Source organism: Mizuhopecten yessoensis, unplaced genomic scaffold (assembly GCF_002113885.1).
Source record: "Mizuhopecten yessoensis strain PY_sf001 unplaced genomic scaffold, ASM211388v2 scaffold3013, whole genome shotgun sequence".
Taxonomy (NCBI): Eukaryota; Metazoa; Mollusca; class Bivalvia; order Pectinida; family Pectinidae; genus Mizuhopecten; species Mizuhopecten yessoensis.
In genome coordinates, this window is record NW_018404832.1 from 95,206 (window position 1) to 118,262 (window position 23,057).

The 23,057-nt window shown below is 35.2% G+C and overlaps 1 protein-coding gene and 1 long non-coding RNA gene across 2 annotated transcripts; one reads left to right on the forward strand and one right to left on the reverse strand.

The window, feature by feature from the left end:
• The first annotated feature begins 12,209 nt into the window (after positions 1–12,209).
• On the forward strand, positions 12,210–14,132 carry LOC110446824. Its single transcript, XR_002462508.1, has 3 exons — positions 12,210–12,279; positions 12,627–12,774; positions 13,842–14,132. It is a non-coding gene; the product is annotated as an uncharacterized LOC110446824 (long non-coding RNA).
• Positions 14,133–19,545: 5,413 nt separating this feature from the next.
• Positions 19,546–21,318, reverse strand: LOC110446823. Its single transcript, XM_021492140.1, has one exon. It carries the CDS (start codon positions 21,255–21,257, stop codon positions 19,629–19,631), a length of 1,629 nt encoding a protein of 542 aa, XP_021347815.1. The 5' UTR covers positions 21,258–21,318; the 3' UTR covers positions 19,546–19,628.
• Between the last annotated feature and the right edge of the window lie 1,739 nt (positions 21,319–23,057).

Genomic DNA, 23,057 nt, shown 5'->3' on the forward strand with positions numbered 1-23,057 from the left:
TAGTGTGTTCTTCATTTTACCTTGTGATACAATTATATAATTCATGCTGTAGTTAACATGCTCCTAAAATTATAATACACAATGTTCAACTACTAACGATATCTTAACCCACTACAGTCTTAGTCACCGGTAAGCATACCTGTACTGTCAGGTACACCCTTATCACAATGATTAGGTATGTTGGAGTGTAACAGGGACGTAGACAGATATAACGGATAGCGATCTTGGCTATACACGAGAAACACTTGACTTACATTTTTAAGCCGCTCTTGGCGAGAGCCGAGCGGCTTATTAATTCTGTCCAGAGAACGAAATGACGGACCTACTTCCGTTCGGGATGCGTGCGCATAATTCAGTCTTGCATGCTTCCGCTATATAGTTTCGTTATCGTAAATTGAAAGTAGAATCTCTGACACTCGCCTGTGGGTAACATAAAGACTTCTGATACCCCTCTCCAAATAATAATCCATACTTTAAATAATTGCTGAAAACAAAATGTGTATCTCGGTGCATTCTACGAGTGTTGTGGTGGTGAAATTCATGCACTGGGTTTGAGCGTTTTAGCAACTCGGATTGAGGCCTGATGAGGTTTACGCGTGTGAAACACATGTTATATATATACTTATAAACCGTATGAGCGATGAAGTATAACCTTTATTTTGATATTTCAAACGGGAACGTAATATGACATATCGTGCTTAGGAAGTTAGGTTGATAACGGTAATGGCTCTGAGACGAGACGATATGTGAACCGTGTATGCTTATCAAACATTTCTGTAACACAGCATGCTCTTTCTGATGTTTTTACTAATGAAAATGTAACAATTTAAGAACATGACACAACTGCCGCTGCTGTTTAACAAGAATTCGCGCCGTGTCAAAATATTATCCAATCTGGTGTAAGGGAAATAACTCTTACGTTGGTAAAGTCGCATTGAGAAATATAATTCAAATATATTCCCCAACATCTGTGATATTTTGTATATTCAACGACAGTAAATTAATTCACTACATATATAAATAATTATTATTAATATGAATAAAAAATAAATATAAATAAAAGGAGTACAATGTCTCTTTTCCCCATGTATGTTTTCCCACTACTGTTAATTATCCTTCATTTCACAAACACAAAATGCACCTATTCTTTATTATTCATGCACCGATTGCCATTCATCGGGGGATGCTAATTAATGAAAATTACAACAATGCGTCACACTTAAAGAGGGTGAAAAAGGAGGAGAGGGAGAATTTTTTTAAGGCATCATTTAAGAGGTCATTGATTTTGGAAATTCCAAAGGCAACAACATCAGATGACCTAATTTTAAATTAGCAGAATACAGAACACATGTCTGAGGTATTATAGTAGATATTGATGCTCAATGTGTTACTGAAGCAATTAAATGTATAGTGGGCGGCTTTAATGTCACACTGACATAATTCTAGTTAACTTAACTTCGATATACACGGTAGGTTGAATTGGTGATTCTTCATCAATCTATTAATTGCATTACTCATAGTTATATATATATATATATTTAACTATTGAATAATTCCTGTTCGAGGGTATAATTGTCAATCTTTCTCGAATATTAAAATAGTGGACAATTTTTTTTAATGATGCAGTACAGGACAATCAATCTCGTGAAGAACTGTACTTTTAGTTATTTTATGCATTATGTTTAATTTAAGCATGTTTTCTAAAGCAAAACGTTTTGTTATTTTTTCATCATATTGTGGAAAACAACACCTGAAATATGTGATTAATGTCTAGTGCGTTGGCACCAAAAAAACTGCCTTTGCATGAGATACAATAAGACAGTTGATGCAGGAAGCCGAACGAAATAAACTTTAACTGAACTAAGCCGATTTTTTGTGGAAACATCAAGCCAAAATAGACCTGTTTAGATCTAATTGTGTAAACCCAACCCAAGATAGGAGTTAAAGAGGTCACGTGATCTAAGGAGTTTTTTTTTTCACCATTACTGTCTTGCTATCTGTTCCGAATGGTGCTTTCGATGTTATATTTTAATCCGAATTTGACTGTGAAACAGTTTTTTTTTACGTTAATCGAGGTTTGTGTTCGGATCATATATCAAGACTTAAACCAAATGTTAAAATACGACGTAATATCAGGTTATTGCCTACTTTGCAAGAGACCAGGTAACGGCCGGGAATGTTCAGGTGATTTCCTATACTTGTGTTGGTAGTATACCTATCATGTAATGCCAGAAACAGGGACAGAGTATGATATCGATCAACAGTGAAACTACTCTATACAACTATGGTATGTCCTGGGCCCGGGATCATGAAACGGACTTAAGTCTAATTCTGGACTTAAGTCCAAAGTTTTATGACTTAAAAGTCTTAAAACAGACTAAGCTTGGGGATCATGAAAAAAAACTTAAGTCTTAAGTCTAAATTTCTGTCTTAAATCCTAAGACTGCTCCAGGGCAGACTTAAGTCTGAATTTGATCTTAAATATGGCGGACATATCGTACGCTTCAGGTGCCCGTCTGCTCCATTGAGAGAAAGGAAGAGACATTTCGTCCCGAGTATTTCTAGACCATTTACTTTTAAACCCCTCCGCTTAATTCAGGACTAATGGAGAGTTTTACAAACGTGCTATTGATTCAAATGACCATCTTGAGGCGCTCCACATCGTAATCTAACAAGATCATCGAAGTTTCCCACTATTCAAGTTTCCGACCATCTACACTCGCTGTCTCAACTTGTCCGAGAATCATTCACAGGAAGACATGATGAAATGCTAATCTTGAGTCTCATTTTATTGTAGACGTGTACATCCCTATAAAAACATACTTATATGTAGACCTAATAGACCTACTGCAAACAGACGTTCGCTTGAACTTCCACCGTTCCGATGTTGTAAACAATGCGACTGCAGCGCCGCATCCTCGACGGTACCGTAATAAAACTAATACACGCTCTCATTTGCGAGATCACAATTATCACCGTACTGCGGATGAAACGAAGATGTAGTGTTCCTTCTTGCCTAAATAATTCTTTATTTTAATAATCATACATTGCCTAGAGAATTATTACTTTCTAGCTTTTTTTTATATAGTTGTACAATTGTAACTAGTTGTATTTTCCTACTACACAAGGAAAAAAGTGATAGACTTTAAATATCTAACCATAATTTGCAATATAAGTTATATATTTGAATATCGTCAGTCAGCATGTCCTTGCAGGATAAAGATTAATGAAAGAATTGTAAGACATTCAGCTTTTCAATATTTGAAGAAACTGATCAACCTTGTCTGGCCTTCAGCTTTTAAGAAAATTTTCTTGTCTATGGACTTTAAACAAATCTGATGTGTTAATTAATAATAGAGAATATTCCCTTACCTGGAGGATCAGACACAGAAATCTCCAACCAAATAGGTGATTTTTTTAGTTGTCAAATCGTTAGTAAGACAACCAAATAATCGCACTGAGGCTCAGACAATCAAATATAAATGTAAACATTGTAAAAAAAAAAAAGAAAAAAATAATATTATAAGGACTGATTGTCTAAGAACAACCATGATCTCATAGATATGCATAATCTTTCCAGATATATCATAGCACACTATTCCATGGATATCTGAGAAAATATTCTTTTAAAGCAATTACTATATTTCTATAGTTATAATTTATAAGTAATACCAGCCCCAGCAAGCTTGCTCAAAAGGCGTACATTTCATAATTCTTGGAGATCATCGGGAGATTTTATAAGTTATTATTATTTACCCCTATACTTATAAAGGGATGGTTTGCTAGCAAAATAATCAGATCAACATTTGAAAAAAAAAAAGTGATCGGTTACAGTTCTAATTAAAAACATACACACATCTTATTATTGTTATTATAATAAGAAGAATACCAAAATAAGCAGCCGAGTTTCAATCCAAGAATGATTTGACCAAGACTTTTGAAAGAGATTTTGGAAAGATATCAGGTGTTATAGTAAAAGGTACTGAAGGAATGGCACTCAACAAGAGAATGAAATTTGCTAATAGTGTGAATCAATCGAGTTTCAAAAACATATGGCACAAAGAATTTCCACAACTTCTCAACATATTTTGCTTCCTTATCTCAATAGAGATAGTTTATTAATTTTGAACTTTTAAAAAGAAAAACTCTGAATATCAATAACTAACTGCAGTTAGATAAACATGATAAACAGATTTTCAGTACATTTTTAGTAATAATAATATTAGTATACAGGTGATATCAGGTTTTTTTTTGGTTTTTTTCATTTTATTCCCGACAAGTGATTAACCAGAAGTGCATCACGTGTCCACCGCTAAAAACCGACATTGACTTGGAGCGTGTGATTTTTGTTGAAGGACTGGATGTTTCTAAAAATAGAATTATGATGTGTCTCCAAACGAACGCACTGCGTCCTCGGTTAATATATCTTTTCTCAAGACGCTAAATCCAGGTGTCGACCACAACCAAAGGCTATAATTGAATAGTATCTAATGTAGGTTTCCTTTACCATAAAAATTGAAATTATTGCTTAGAGTCTGCAATAACTCAAAGAAAACTATGCGATATCCTTATGGTATGAAAAAAATAGAAAGATTACACATTTGTAAGGAAATTTGAGCCAAAATATATACATACTTAAGGAATAGTAAAAAAAAAAATGAAATATCAAAACATGAATGCTTATAATTCAATTAGTCTACCTACTGGTTAAATACATAATTTGCCTAGAGATCTATTCATTTTATCCGCAAACAAGAGGCCCAGGGGCTTTAATAGCTCACATGGAATTCTATTTTGAATTTTGCAAGCTGTTGGGAAAAAATACATGTTTATCAAAAAGAGTACAAGAAAGTCTTTAAGCTGTTTAATCAGACTATGCATGTTTGGGGTCTTTTTGGCAGATCTTGTTTTTCTACACCTTTTTTATCTTTGTGAATCTTTGTTGGAAGACTTGAACATTTTTTTTTATCTGAACTAAGCTGGTTGTTATAGCCATTTAGTCACTTCTAACACATCATATTGATTTAAACCTTAACCTACATCACAAAATGTCATGAACTTCAGCCAGCTCCTTTTATTATTCAGTAGTCAATTAAATGTTTGAACAAATTTAAACACAATATTATATGACCCTGAAATTAACAAATTTAACATATACACTAAAATTGAGTCAGGGTCATTCAAGAGCATTTGAATATATTTTAGAACCCTTTATCCCAGCATGTTATTGGCTAAATATCATCACCAAAGATTTCCCTGATATTCAGAATTCCCTGATATTCAGAAATAGTCATTTATTTTTAAGGATTTTACACATTTGACCTGTGTGTGACCTTGAAGGCTAGTCAATGTCATTCAATTTCACATCCATCACATCCCCTCATTCTAGCATGTTAATTGCTTAATATCCCCACTCTAGGCCTCCTGTTTATTGCAACTTGAATATAAGTCAAGGTCATTCATCTCAACATTTTACCACCAAAATATCAACATCCTGGGTCTTTTGGTTATTCAGAAGAAGTTGTTTAAAGTATAACGTTGACAATTTCAATTAAATAATATATCTCAAATGTAAAAAGATCATTTTGACCTTGCCATTGACTCATCACTTCATCTCATCACTAATTGAAACATTAATATTATCCGAAAGTGATGTTTATAGTTTTTTCCATTAATTCCCTTAAATCATAATGTAAAAAATAAGACTTATCAAAATTAAGAGGGTTATTCTATGATTAAATTTGAACATGGAAGGGTCAATTTCATTTTTGAGGGGTCAATGCCCCATATGGCCCCCTCCACGATTTTCCTGTGTGCTAAATGTTTTACATGCAATTGTATCTTATCTCAATATCTATAATATAGTATTTATGGTTATACACCAAAATTTATAACTCGAAATAAGGGTGGGGGAGAAGACGAATTGTATTAACCCTATCCCTATCAAACAATTCCTAACTTGATTGTTATTTAGAGTGTCTAAAATAAGCAAATATTAACTTCTGTTTACAGAAATACAATTTAACACAGTCTTTAATCATGAAGAAATTTACATGTAATGACATGTTTTGGTAAACATTTATGATCCAAGTCTGACAGGGAATTGTAATATCTGATGTACAGCATCACCATGATCCTTCTAGTATATACTGAAGGCTGTATGTTCCCCTCTTACACTAAGTGTAGAAATATATATTTATTCAATAGTACTCTGTTCCTTTGATCTTCATTTTCAAACAATTGAGAATTATATAAAAGCTTGAGACAAAATTAATTCTTGTATGACAAAGGTCAAATACGTCGTAGTACAGGAAGTGTGAATAGTGCATTGATTATGATAAAGCTTTTAAACCTAAGAAATTTAAACCTCTTGGGGGGGGGGGGTACGTTTCGGGACTTTTTTTCCACCATGTATTGAACAGAGAGACAGTACAGTTCTCAAAGTGTAACACGTGCACACACTTACTCGAGACTTTATACAAACTAAATCAACGACATACTAATTTGATAAACGTGTGAAAAGGGTATTGTATAAATGGGAAATTTACAATGCGAATTTTGTGAACACTTCGGGGAGCTTACGAGTAGTCAGGCGGTAATTAGCCACACTGCATTTCTTTTGCGACTTTGTCATCCAGCCTTTGGAACAGCAGGCTTTAATTGTTGACCATTTCTTGCTCCGAAAACAACTTCGTAATCCGAAATCCAGTTAAATTCGCCCAATATACTCTGTACTCTTCCTTTTCTCCATTTTGTTTTTATGTTTACCGACAACAACGTGGTTTCCCGCATTGAAGAGTTCCTATAAATACCATAAATACGCAATTCGGCGCGCGCATGTGCTTGACAACGAATAATTTTTGACTTAAGTTCAGTCTCAGCTAAGATTTTGCTTAGCACGTTTCATGATCCACTTAAGATTTGGTCTTAGCTAAGTCAAAACTTCAAACTTAAGTTCAAATTTTGTCTTAGACTTAAGTCCGTTTCATGATCCCGGGCCCTGGACTTCTATTTGACGAAATAGACTCTACCCAAAACTTCATTTTATCCAGTGGTTCTATGTTATATGACTAATGCATACTGTATTTCCTTTAGTTTTGTTCTGTAGTATTACATTATGCTACAGATACACATAGTTTTCGTTATTTATACTTTTCATGTAAACAAAATATATAACGATTTTCAGATTGGTAGATTTTATTAACTAAATACTGATATAGTTATATGTTAAAACTAAGAATTACAAATTGCATACGAACCTTGGACATTTTCCCTTACCAATTAATTACATGGAAAAGTGCTATCAATAATACTTATGTATAAAAAAGGAAACTAAACTATTAAACAAAGATATCAGACCAAAGATTATTACAAAAAAATAACCCATCAACATCTTTACAAAAAAATCTCTTCTTTAACTAGGTAGATATTGCATGACTGTCTCGTCTTCTTCATTTTCCCCTTTTTAAAGAATGTAATGTTTTTCCTAAAAACATACAGATAAATAGTACATTTTGCAAATAAAAAATATTGAGAAAATAGTTTCCTTAGAGCTTTTTCCATATTTCACTTACTTTTGTTTGACAATTAAACAAAATATTAGATGTAGAACATATTTATATACCACAGCAAAACGTATTTCATAACAATGGGAAACAGATTAATGTGTTCTGGTTCTATACAATCGTATAACGTGTTGCAAACATAGGCGTTTATCATTTGAATTGCATATCAAAGCTTCGATTTATGTTTTAAGAACGAATCCATGGCGTAATCATTTAATAATTAGCGGAAATACCTGTCTTGTTTATTTCTATTTAAGACATTCTAGAACTGTAAAAACTGTCAAATTTCCTCGAGGCATACTATATATTTAGTAACACTTGCTGTCATGGTTTTCAGGACTGTGTAAATTTTAAAGAGTAGAGTACACCAAACTACATCTGTTCAAAGTAGTTTTTCTAATGCCTTACGTGTACCATTGTATTAATAAATATGTATATTTATGTTAATATGACGTCACGATTATCTCTCTTGTGGAATACCCTGTCTCCCTTTCCACTCTTTTCAATTTATTATGAAAATTTCCAGGAAAATGTGTTTGAAATGCGTCAATGATAAAATACCCCTTATATAGAATATGTTTGAATCATTCTCGTATTAAGATATATTCTATATAAATGGATGAATAAATAGTTTACATCGTTGCTCGTTCCATTGTTTTAAAAACAGTTAAGTGTCATATATGTACATATTAATGATACGTTCTTTTATCACATCTTCTGTATTTGCAATTGATTCACATTTTGATGATATAATTTTATATAAACTATATTCGATGTACATTGTATTTTTTTTATCATCACAAGCACAACAAGTATGTTATAGTTACTAATGTTTATAAAATGTGAATACACAAGCATTCAATTATAGGGCTATTTGTTCTCGGTACTATGCTAGCGATGTGACATTGTCATAGGTACTGGTTTCACTTATCGTCTGTTAACAATTACGTACATGTGTAACACGTGGGGTCGTATACACTATCCACTTTAGCTTGTGTATGTACATGTGTGGTCGTACTCCCTGTCCACTTCCTGTTGTGTGTTACACGTGTGTGGTCGTACTGTACGTATTGTCCACTTCCGGTTGTATACATCTGTGTGCTACACGTGCGTGATCGTATTCACTATCTACTGTCGGTTGTATATGTCCATGTGTGGCCGTACTCACTGTTTCATACAGGTTTACTTATGTTTATGTGACCATACATGTTGCCTGATCCACCAGTATGATCATATACATCGTCGCCAACATCTCGATTTGTACCAGCATGAAGGTGACTATACATGTCATCTGTATGATCATAATTATTTTCGTTGTCCGACTGATGATTGTGTCTATTCAGGCGGCCGTATGTATCGCCAGCTGTACTAATACATGTATGATCATACGCATTATCATCGTCATGTAGGTATGAACTGTTAAGATGTCCGTATGTGTCACTTACCGTATGATTAGAGGTATGGTCATATTCACTGTCCTCCTCATACCTTTCACTGTTAAGGTGTCCGTATGTTTCACCTTCAGCACCAGTATGATCATACAAATCCTCACCTGACACGTTCTGCTTCGTTTTAATTTCCCCTAAGTGGTTATACACATCATTGTGTATACTATCGTCCGTACCCATGTTGTCTTCTGTACTAGGATTTCTCATTTCTAATGTGTTGATGTTTTTGTTGCTTCGAACGCTTGGAGGTTTTCTTAACACCCCACGACGCCATAATAGAACAACTACTATAATAATTATAATGACAAGAGTCCCTACCACTGATCCAACTATAGTTGCTGTCTGGGAATGAGTTTGTGTGTTACTTGATACTTTTTTTGCTGAATATGTCGGTGATGAAGATAATTGACCATATTTCACTGGACTTGGTGAACTGTTGAATGTCGCCGCATGTCCATTCGAGGTAGTTTCCAGGCCAGATGTACTGGTTGTGTTCAGACGAGTATTGGTTGACAATAGGACAGTAGATGTAACACTGTCAGGGACAACAGCTCTGTTCGTACTAAGAATAGTCGTTCCTGTAGTCATGAGTGTAGATAGAGATGTGTTGGAACATACCACTGGGAGAAATGTATTACAGGGCAAGTCAACAGTTTTAAGGTGATTGCTAGGTCTATCGATGTTGACTGCTACACAGCTGTCATTTTCAGAACGTGCACGGCCCCATGATGTAAAAGTTACCACAAACGTACCAACCCAGTACGTACCATTACGAATTCCTGTCACATTTGTTGTTCTACCAGCAAACTGTTTATTAATATTATAGCATTTCGAAAAAGATTGTAACCAATTATTTGAACCTACGCTGAGATCAACTTGATTGTTGTCTGGGTCATAACAAACAGGTTTGTTTGTGTAACTACAGTTCATGGCAATAAGTTTTAGTTGTGGTTTGTAAGTTACTGTCATACAGTCACCTCCATTAGATATGTATCTCGGATCGCTTTCAATACTGAAGCGACACATACAATAAAATAACACTCTGTCTGCATTACGAGAGGTTCCTTTCCCGCAATATGTGTACTTTGTACCTGGACAATTCTCCGGAAGACAACCAGTCGACAAGCCTTTAACATCCTTGAAACAAACACACGTACCATCCGTAAGAACGAATTCACTGTAGTTGCAGTGTTTCAAACATGATTTGGCTGGGTCTTCATGTGGGGTCAGAGGAGTCGAGCTAAAGTTGCTGTTGTTTAATATGCCATAATAACAACCCTCGAAAGTGATCCAGACACGTTTAGCGTACGCCCCAATCCATGCTGTCTGATGTGTGTCCAAGGCGATGCTGCTGATGGTATTGTCAAGGTTTTTCTCAATCTCACCTGTGAGGTTAAGACCTATCATTGAACATGAGCTGTCATTGGAGGCCTCGTTCCATGTTTGGTTCCTTGAAATATAGTTCATTTGAGGGGTTCCATGACCATTATTCACAAATAGACATAATAGTACGAATACCACAATGACTTCCATTACTCATGTACCTCATCCACTAAATGCCGTGTCGTGTAATGTCTATCAGAGCAGTGAGCATACTACTTCATATTTTTAAAACATTATACCATATTTGAAATGTTATCAGTAGACATTGCCATACAAAGCATATCGTGATTTTGTGTATCTGTCACCTCACTGTGTACACACTATTCTGAACCAGGAAGTTAGAAAGCAAGAACAAAGGTCAATGTGTCAGCTGATAAATACGTGACATTAGTTTACATGTATTACGATAAATAAATATAATACATATTTCTATACATATACACGTCTATCCCTGCTCAATCAGATCGGATTCTTAATATCCTTCCACGAGTTTACTGAAAATAAAAGACCAGCATTAACTCTCGCTATAGACTAACAATTATCCACTGGACACACGCACAAAAACAACGAATAAGGGATTTTCAATAAAAATAATTGTCTCAGTCAAATCAAACACAACTTTAAATCGTATTCGAATGACTATGACAGTACATAAATGTTTTAGGTTCACTTTTGCCATGCATATGCTGTACGTAGGTGATCTTGAACAGCCTCTTATTTAACATAATATGTGGCATAGAATGTTGACATTTCTTCCAATTTCAGCTGACATTTTAATTTTATTTATGTAACAAAGCTTACGTGAACGCTAGGAGGTCTGGATAGTACAAATTCTCCACGTGGGAATATTCCAAACACGAAATCATAGGAACACGTTCTAATTGTAATGTGGATCATAACGTAAGACCCCGCAACCGCCCCAATAGTAGCTTAGAAAAAAATATCGGAATACCATAATACGTTTACATACAAAAAAATGACCAAATTTGACCATATCTTAATTTCGATCAATCAGAGGATTATTATGTTAAATAAGAGCGTAACTCTCGGGTGCCGAAGGCGCCCGAGTGAAACTCTTTAATGGTTACAAAAGCGTGCGTAAACAGAGTTGCTTTCTACACCTTGCCCTTGATTTTTTTTCGTCCGGAAGTAGCCCTCCAGTGGGGAAACCGGAAGAGTATCCTTGACTTCTAGCCAATGAAAAGGGTGAAAAACAGAAATTCCAACGCCATATTTCTATATTCTATTTCTGTTTCGCGAGAAAACGGAACTCTCACCTGCTATACAAGAATGCAAAGTATTACTTAATTTATTACCAAAACATATACAACTTATATACCTTCTGAAACTAGAAGACTGTCTCTTAATTATTCAAAACATATTATACACTTTAGATATCAATAATTAATCAAATCGACTTAAATATCGAGGCGCCAGGGATTTCTCCGATTTCTGGTGCGCGCACTTCCGGTAGATTGTGTACATGCTGCGATGGCTGCGTTAAAACTTGTGACATGTAGTATGTAGTCATTTAAAGTATATGGATGTTATTGTGCAGAAATAGACGATTAGTTCAGTCACTTCTTTCCAGTTTCTTTAGCTTGTAATCGTGCTAAATGTTGGCCAGGTTCAGGCGTATGGGACAAGGGTTGTATACTAACTTACACGTGTACAGTACACTTCCAGTTTCTAAACACCAATAGATCTAAGTCACTCGGCAATTCATGTTTTCTGCACTTCAATAATGTCAACGTGCATTATCTTAAGAATGTTATGACACATTTTCTTAAGCATGATCACAGGGGCCTGCGGTATGATGCAGTTCTGTGGGAACATTCGGAAGAAAGAAAAACATGCTGAGCATGTACAGCAAAAATTTCAAGGTATGTAAACATTTAGAAAAAATGGTAGTATTTTCATTGTATAATGAGATTAATGACCAAATGCTTTAGAAATCAAACCATGAATAATAAGTGTGTAATGGGCAGAACCATTAACAAAAACAAACATATTTATTCTCGTGCAATAATAATAATAAAACAGTATGGAATTTAAAGCTATGAACTTAATGCATTCATAATTTTGTTTAATTTGTTGGCTTAGCTACTCATATCAGGAATTAAATACAGTATCATCATTTAAAATTTAAATTCAGATTTACCTACTTGCGTGAATCAGAATATTTTTATTATGAGTTAAGAGTTCAATTTTGTTTCCCTTATTGTATCAGGTATGCAGATGAAGTGATTGGGATGACCACATACTTATATAACAAGTGGAAGAGATGACTTTTTTCTCCTATAAACTTTCCTGGCAGAGACAACTATATATCCGCCCAACTGAAATTCTTCTGAGTGTGTCACTAAGTAGGACTACATGTAATACAATTGAGTTATTAATGTTATAATATTATAATCCAATTACGCTCCACTCAATTAATTAGGTCATTATCAATTTTTTCGATGGATAATAATTATTCAAATATTGGAAATATTAATTTCAAATAATTTATTTGTATAATTCTAAAATTATGTATGGGCCTTGTCAAATAGATACCCTGTTTATTCGATGCACTGTGCCATTATTCGAAACAACATTAATCGCTTAACCTAAGGTGTCCCTATTCTATATTTTTCCAAATATTTCTCTACCCATTTTTAAATGCTTTCAGATGTACATTTTCATTTTCACAAACTTGCCTGCAAGTTAATTTGAAAACATTCTACTAGCCCATATCTAAGTCCGAGGCCCAACCTATGTGTTCATAGTAAATATTGAACATTTTCACTAGCCCAAATTGATATTAAATATACTAGTCCAAGTGTTGAAATAGTTGATATTTACATTATTACACACCCCTGACAGAGAAATCCAATATATAATGTATATATATATATTTTCTAAAAATACCTTCATAATACTGTACTTAAAAACTTGAAAACAGAAGATTGCCAATGATCAATATATTGTATCTTTCTTTAAAGCAGGGAGATATATTCCTCATAAATACAATATTTAGTTGCTCGAAATATATGTCTCTGCTTTAAAAAAAGGACTTTAATATGCTAAAACTGTTTAGATGTACCATTTTAATTGCGTCCCAACCTCCAATCCTGACAAAATACATGTATTAAATTTGTTAATACATTAGTGTGCGCCTTGCAGGGGTGGGGAGTTGCATAGGTTGATATGGGGTTATCTTCCCCTGAACTCCATCGTTTCTGATTGTTCAATGTTGTTTTTTACGTCGAATGAATGTGTCAAATTACATTCTTTTTATAAAACTTTTTTACTTCACAATAAAACTGTACATTTTTGTATATTGTGTGGCGTAGATGATCACCAAACCTTGTATGTACCAGGTATATATCAACTGCTTTTTAATGCATATACTTTCTGTTGATATACATACAGTACATGTAATTAAATTTCATTTTTTTTAAAGGTGACGCCTGCGCTTGACGGGGAGGAGACTGATGTGAGGCTAGTAATAAGAGGGACAGTCATTCCTGAATGTCTTTCAGTGGGGTCAGAGGTTAAAGGCTTATCACCAAGTTGGCAACATAAGCCTGCTTCCTCTGCAAAAATACTTGCAAGTACCTTCCCTGCTTACTTCTAGATGCAATTAATCTCATATTGGTGATCTATCCAAACAAAGGAATGATGACATACTGTATTTGAAATCTACTTCTTAGGTAAATAGTGCATTTCAGTGACTATTCTATTCAGTCCATTTGTACTGGCTCAAGGACTGTCTTTCTGTGGATGTACAAGTTTTATAGGTTTATCATCATGTCAAAGTATTTACTGGATGTAGAAAGCGAGGCTAAAATGTGAAGTGTTGGGCGATGAATATTAAATTTTTCCTTTGCTAATGAAATGATGGGAAATGCTCAAAACAGAACATATTATTAATTATCTACAAAAATTATAAAAAAAAATAGTATTAAAAATAGGAATAACATATTCTGTGCCTGTACAAAAATGTCTGTTTTATTTTCTGAAATTGATATTTAACAATTTTTTGAGAAAAACAATCACTAAATTGAGACAGCAAGATTTTAAAGTTTTTCCACAAACGACCTCATCGACCTTAAATATTTACATGGGAAAAGTCTGAGGCTAAGCATACCACCATTTCCAACTGAAATAGAATAGTCAAATACTTATTACACAGGTAATTTCTGTATTGTACTAGGTGGTCGGGTGATGAAGTGGATAACGCATTATTAGCGCACTTGCCTTTCACCAAGGCAGCCGGGGTTCGATTCCCCGATCGGACATGAAAAGGTATGGGGTCACCTGCCCGACCACGTGGGTTTTTTCTGGGTACTCGGTTTCCTGCCACAGTAAGGCATCCTGCTCGCAAATATCCATGCCAACAAATGTGATTAACATAAGCTGAAATAACATGTTTCATCATTGCTATAAAATAAATAAAATTTATATTTAATTCCTGTACGAGTTTTATCCGAAGTGTCGCAAGAATATACGCTTAAGAGAAACAATAATTGTGATAAATTCGTAACACAGAACGCCATACATATTCAAACAGCCAGGACGTTTTAATTTTCTAGATTTTTTTCTTTGTTGCATTCAAAGAAATAATCTCTTCAGTACATTAAAAACTCTTTGAAATGGGCATGACTGACATTCAAAGTGTCTGCGTAACTTAGATAAGACAGTGACCATGGTTGCAACGTCAAAACTCGCACAACTTAATTTCACCTGCGGTCCTTCCAAAACTAGCACCAATTAATTTCATGTACGGTCATTGCAAAACTCGCTGTAAACATATTTTTGTCACAGCTATAACCGAAACGAAACTGTGCAAATGTGATTCTATAAAGTTTAAAATACAAAAGTGTTATTTATTCCATGGTCATATGGAACCTTATTTGTTTTTATATTTCAATATTTGTATGACTTTATAACATTTTTAATTATTTCTATTTAAATGCTCTAAAATTTCTCTTTAAATCATGCTTAAACATCTGGAGTAAAGCCAGAAATAAGCAGTTAAAATTACTATGCATACACTATGTTAACCATCGGTTACGTTTGTATCAATCTTAACAGTAATGTCGGAAATAATGACGTTGTGAGCAACGTCAAAAGTCATATATCATACTCTTTAAAGTGGCGTTAACTCGTCAAATATTGACGGACTGACATAACTTTATATAATTTTGACCAGGAATGTTTCTAGATTTCGAAATCATAAAACTCAACTCTAACTAATATTCCAGCCGGCTTGATACTAACGTGCATGAATCTTCGTTCAGAGATTATCCTACTATGACGTCACAGACACGTCATACTCCATTGGCCTTCATCGGTTATTTCTGGAAGGATGAAAAATAACCGGAAATCTTTTGAACTGATATCCATTGCATTATCTTTTTGTCGGTACTTCAGAACTTTCTTTTATTTCTGTTTTCCCACAGGCACAAAAAGTAAGAATGCGGATATTTTCTGAATATCCTTTTTGTCATCAACCAGGTTCTGTTAATATTTCTGCCGTGAGGTATCTTCTAAAAGAGACGGCATTAAACCAATGCCAGTTCAACGTCAGAACGTGTACATGTATTTGTTCATCGTCTAAAATTTCATCAGCTTTTGAAAATATGTTGTTGAGAATATGAACGAAATAACTAGAATAGTATTTTTATAGTCTTTACATAATGTGTATATACATCACTACTCATAAAAGAAACAATTGATAATGCATTTATGTTGAAATCAACAATGATCTTCCAGAGCACCAATACGAGTTTAACGCCATTTTTCAGCAACGTATTACTGTTTCACACCGCATGTCGATTTATAACTAATTACAGACAGAAACTGTTTAATCTTATTAGGCATCCTTACCTGTCAAACCTCGTTGACTGTAACAAAATTTGAAATTAAACCCGGTGTTCAAGATGGAACAGAAATTGAGACTTTATATCAATATAACGACATCCGATCTTTCGACAGGAAAAGTTAAATGATTCTTCAAAAACGGACGTGCTTCCATATTTCCCAGAACGGACTAAAATAAAAAGTGGACGAACTTGCCCCGATCTCCCCTAATTGTAATGTGATCTCAAATTCCCAGTAGAGATTGTGTTTTATTGTCATTCCTCGACTTGCTGACTTTAAATAATGTTTATCTTATCTCATTATGAAATCAGTATTTTCTCATTCTAAACGAATCAGTAAATATCAGAGATCAACAAGAGCAACGCTCTTTTTAGACTTTGTCTTTTCATATTAAGAAATAGTTTTAGCATTACTATTGCACACCTACCAGCCAAATTGAGTAAAATATGTCAATCTGAATTTCGGTCAATCGGAAGCCACTAAAGGAAAGGCAATTTGTTAGAAGACTTAATGGATGTGGCATAAGAATTTTTTCGTTGTCATAATTTATCTGAATGCCAAATTTAAGTAAAAGCAATAACACGTCTACATACCAAAATAGAGCGAAATCGGACAGTATCTGAATGTTGACCAATCAGCAGCTAGTTCAAGGCAGCCATTTTGTTTTATGACTAAACGGAAGTTACATTAAAGGTCTCAATGCCATAATATATCTTAATGCTAAATTTTAGAACAATCAAATACTATCTTAATGTCAACCATTCAGAAGCCACTGAATAACGGTAATTTTGTTCAAAGACTAAACAGAAGTCTCGTTAGAGTTTGCAGGTCCATGACACAATGAAAACCGTTTTGTCCATTATGACTAAATGGAATATACAATACTTATGAAGTCGCAGTGCCATACAACGCCGCATTTCCAGCTCGAATTACGTTTATATTCTTTCGTATTTTCATTGTGTTGCATTCACTGTAAGCATGTATTTTATTTTGTTTTTATCCTATTGCTGATTGATAGCTTGTATCTAAGGCTGCTGCTGCAAGTTCTCTGTCATATCGTTATCTTTATCTCAGTAATTATAACTTCGTTGTCTCTAGATCGTGTTACCATGGCACAACAGGAATGTCCTCATTCTATAAACATTGTACATACATGTATTTAAATACCCACGAAGCAGAATGATTTCGTATCTAATAAACAAGTACTTCAGCTCGCTTGACATTTACTATCAAAAGGGTGGAAGGATCAACTTGCCAACTACGACTAATAAAATGCGCAGAAGGTCTTGATATGAGAGGAACCTGAAGTTCCCGACGAAAACTCTCGGTTGTATACTTGGTTTGGTGTCTGAAATATCGAATGTGTTTGAACGATTGATTTGGTCTTGTCCTACTGTGTCTGTAGGCTTGGACTCCTAGCATAGGATTCTACTACATCATTGACTTTCACGCCGCGGCTTTACGTAGGGTATAATTGCAGTTGTGACTAGACTTTTGCGTCAAATGTGCATGTCGCCTTTACGTGGTGTCGTCGCAACATATGTAGGTTTCATCTGGGTTATTGTTATCTGTTTTGTTTCGCGGTTCAAAAATGTTGCAAAAAACTGCATACCTAACTAAACTCTCCTTTGTTATCTCGAGCAAGCCTATTACTGTGACAACAAGCACACATTATTTAAATTAATACATTTCAAACAAAGATACCGATAACATATCAACCATTTAATTGAAAAGAAAAAACACAAATTAAATTTAAATAATACATGTGATTAACCTGTTTTAGATGTTAGACTTAAAGAGGAAATACAACAATGTATTATGAGAACACTACACGGGCTAATATCGAAAAATAATAATAGGAACAGAGTAAAAACAATATAAAGTATAAGACATAATGAAAATGAGGCAAATCACTTAAATCTGAGTTTTGTTTTTGATAACGAAGTGAATGGAGTTTAAACCTAACTTACCAGCCTCGTCGTTGTAGCAATATTAAATCGAAGTATGATATGTTAATTAAAGAACAGCAATGTGCAAAATAACTAAATAGGATTTGTAGATTGTTTTTCCTTTACGTAAGACAAGTAATGCCGATTAGCATGGTACTGAATAAACAGTTTAACTTTTTACTTCGTAAACTGATGTGCCCGGGTAAGTGTAGCCTGCTGGTGTCACGCTAAACTATCTACTAAGTAGGTAAGGTAAGAAACGTTTTTTTTATCATAACCACCAGACAGAAACAGAAAGGTAACGGAGTATGTAAACTTACGTGCCACATTAAGTGTCCATTATGCAAATCCTGAGATTTTACTTTTGATTTGGATAACTGTTGGACGCATTTCAGCATCGGCTAAACTTCAATCGAAACAGATCACTTATTTACAACAATAATTGTATGTGTTCTTTCGTTTGTCGCAAATGCCATAAGAAATATCATGATTTAATATGTTTTATAACACAAGTATCACGATTGACTGGGACTAGATGGTTTATCTTTACTGTTATTGTCAGACATAAATGCTATTTAATGATATACTGTGAAGAACCCTTCCAAACCGATGCATACATACCAATATTCTCAATAGGTCTACATTTTGTTTATAGATTAAATACCGGCCGTTGTAAGCTTCCCAAAAACGTTCAGGTATCTCCTCCACCCTCTCGTTTTTACACGATTCGCGTGTATGATTGCCAAATTTTGACAAGAAATATCGTCATTTCAAAGGAGCCATTGTGGCATGCATGATACTATGTTAATCATTGCATTCTGTACTGCACGTAAGAAAATGAGAATCAATTGCTTTTTTTATCTTTGACACTTTTGCTATGTAAGACAAAAAGAGAAAATTCCAGTTTTAGCCTGCTGATAAGAATTAGGCAAACGTTAGCGGCATGGTACCTTTAAGAGACCTTATGACATCAGAATGTGATTATTAGATCGGTAGAATTGACAGTGCTTGACAAATGGTGGTATTCCGATTTAGTTTGTCCTGCGAGGATAAACTTACTCTGACGTTACAAGGGTTATTTCAGTTGCGTAAGTGTGAGGCTTTGGTGATATTTTTGTTTTGTTATTTTCTCCGTGTATGGCGACTAAGACAGTTGGCAAAGTATTGAAACTTAATAGCAATGACCCGTGATATTAGTAGATAATCTGAACAGTTATACTGCAGTCGATATTTACAACACATAATCTGCATACACAATTGGTCCTGAAAAAGACTCAGACCTTTTAAATAACCTTATAATTTCTTAAGTAAGACCATGAAAAATTCTTCAAATCATTTATTTTATTCATTGTAAAACATGAAATCCCAAACTTTTTTTTTATCTTTCTTGCAAGTTTAAATTCGAAAATCAACCATTACTCACTATCAGATATCTGTTTCCGAAGGTGTCTTTTGATAACCTGAGCATACACTGGCGCCACAGCGGAACTATCATTTTGACTTACATCGTCATACTGAATGTCTAACGTTGGCGGCCTTGCGTTGTCGTCGGTATTTGTAATTGGCAGGGATGCCGATTTCTCAGATACTCCTCCGAACACGTGATCATAATCACTGTTAACGGTTTCTTGGTTGGTTGTGCCTAGGTGTCTGTATGTTCCATCTGTCTCACCCGAGAAAGTGTGATCATAGTCACTGTCGACGTACTGATAGTTTCCTGCGTTCAGGTGTCCATACATCTCACCTGTGAATGTATGATCGTACATATCCTGACCTGTCAAAATACGGTCACCTCGGAAATCAGTCAGTTCATCATAAACATTGCCTGATGTATTAATGTATTGAGCAATTTCCCCGGGTCCCTGTGAACTTGTAACGTCAGCTTCACCTCCATCTGGTTGCATGTATTGTCCTGATGAAGAACCGTTGACAATGACTTGTCGGCGAACCTTTCGCCGCTTCACAAATACAAACACAACAACAAGCGAAACGATAATCAACGACGTCACCGATCCTACAATAGTTACAATGATTATCGTAGATGTAGCGCCGTCGTTGTCCAGGTTTGACTTGTAAAGCGTCTTTAAATTGTCAGTTGGCGCTAATGTTGACTGTTTTGTTAAATTTATAGGGATTGTATTAACGTGTAATGTCGTATAGATATCTGTTTTAACTGTATTGGCAGTTACTGTCTTGTTTGAGGGGAAGCACAATGCTGGTATACGTGTATTACATGGTAAATGGATGAGTCTCACTTTCCCCTCCCTTGTCTCTGTAGCGGCTATACATCCACTTGTGGTACCGTTGGAATTGATAATTCCCCATCGAATATTTGTCACGGAGAATGGACCTGCCCAATATGATCCAGTGACTAGACGGAAAGGTAACCAACGAGTTCCTAAGATATGATTATCTCTATGGTAACAGTTCACTAACGATTGGTACCAAGGTGATTCAGTTTTTACGAACTCTGGTAATGTGCCTCCGTGAGGTTGTTGACATATCGATAAATGTGTTTGGTTACACTGAGCAGCACTATATATAGGAGAAGGGTGATTCTGACGGTACGTAGAAAGCAAACAGTCACCGGCACCCTGTATAGTCTGGTCGGAGTTGATTGTATCGTAATGACACATACACTGTCGTCCAGACACACGAGGGAAGAACATTCCAGAATATCCGTCTCTCGACCCACATAATAAGTCAGAAGAATGTTGACAATTTACTGCGCTACATCCGACATACTTTACTTCGTTTTGGTAACAGAAGCATTGATCGTGAGTTAGAAAGAAACCTCTATTTCCACAGTGTGACAAACAAGATGTGATGGTAGTTTTAGATAAATCGAATCCTTTGTTGGCACGATCAATTATACCTGTGTAACACCCTGCAAACTGCATCCAAACACTTTCTACATGAGCTCCGATCCAGGCAATGGAATGTTTTCGCAGCCCGTTGATTATATTACGTTTGTGGTTTTCTGTTATTTCACCCGTGCGATCCATTCCAACCAGCTTACAATTCTGGTTATATGCAGCTTGCATGAAGGTTTGGTCACCTGAAACGGACACACTCACGTGAGAAATTGCAACACAGAAAGTGCTGTATACACCAAGTATTCCATACAGAAGAATAGCACGAGAAATGTGACGTGTAAAGGTGACAGTCATAAAGATGTCCATTTCACTTGTGTAATGTTAACGCACGATTAATTGTACTACTAATGATAAAGATAAAATCACACAACGATACGCTGTTCCTCCTATGTTAACATGCTTCTACAAATAACACAGACATGTCCCGTAAACATACTTCAGACGTTTAGGGTAGAGTAGCTGGTCACTACAGGCCGAGTCAACAGGGCACATACCTCTAGTGTCACGTATAACAATAACACACTGATGGGTTAATGATAGTGATGATCACAAACACTTAACCGCATACAGTTGTTACACAAGGTATCGATCCTGGTGTTACAAGACAAACACACAAAGTTATGCTTGTTTTTCAATAGTTACACGCTATACAGCAATTCTGAATGGTCATAATGCTTTTAGTATTCTTGACCCTATCTCGAATCTACAGAAAATCACTAATAACAAGCCTTTCTGTTTCAGAACAATAATACGGAACAAGGAAGAATCTCAAGAATGCATGCAGTTGTATAAGTACACGATTCTGAAATGTTGGTGACATTGGCCTTATCAAACGGTGATATTTAAATTATAAGATAAGTGCTGTCAATTACCAGAATACACACATGAATTAGAAGAAACCGGATTTCAGTCAGTAGAAATACAGCTAAATTTTCGTAGCATTAATTCGCTTAAAATAGAGCATTAATAAATTTAGGTGAGAGGACATTCTCATATTAAAACATCATGCCACCTGGCATATATCTCTCTGTGTGTTTATGTCTGCGTGTGTGCAGGAGGTGTATTGTGTACTTTTTGTTGTGGGACCGTGCTTCCAACGGTATCATTTATAGTGACAACTCACTTACTGGGAACGAACACCAGCCGCCTGCGTGGCAGGCCGAAGTGTTAACCACTCAATCAATCCGCCCATAGGTCGACTAAGGTATATTTTAAGCTTTATCACATCATGATTGGGTAAACGGGAGTCTGTGGCAGTTTTCGGACAATGTTTAGTACATGTGAAACACTTCTGTACTCATGCCCAGCACGAGTAGCTTTATATTAACTCATTTAGCTAACAACCCGTACACTTGTATTAGCATACTACAGTTGTCAATCGGTATCGCCCACTCTTTAAATCTTCTATCTCAGTACCTGCTTGTGTTCGATTTCTGTTTTGCTCACCAACAGGGTAACTGTACTTTCATGTGCGAATGGTGGGCTTAGTTGTGTTAAATTATCGCTTTAGAGCATACTTATTTGGGTATGATATATTTTATCAGGACAGCTTCATAATAAGAACGTAGCTCTCGGGTGCCGAATGGTAACACATGCGTGCGTAAACAAGTTGCTTCCCCTTTCTAAACGTTGCCCTTGATTTTTGTTCGTCCGGAAGTAGCCCTGCAGTGGGTAAACCGGAAGTGTATCCTTGACTTCTAGCCAATGGAAATGGAGAACAATAATTAATGCGCACCAGAAATCGGGGAAATCCCTGGCACTTCGATATTTAAGTCGATTTGATTGATAACTGATATCTAAAGTGTACAATATTGTTTGAATAGTTAAGAGATAGTCTTCTAGTTGTAGAAGATATATAAGTTGTATATGTTTTGGGAATAAAAGAAGAAATATTTTACAAAAGTGAGATTTCCGTTTTTGCGTGAAACAGAAATAGAATATAGTTATAATTTTGTGGAACAAGTGGGG

Coding starts and splice junctions, on each gene's coding strand:
- LOC110446823 (XM_021492140.1), bottom strand. CDS start 21,257: ATGCAAGCTGCATATAACCAGAATTGTAAGCTGGTTGGAATGGATCGC.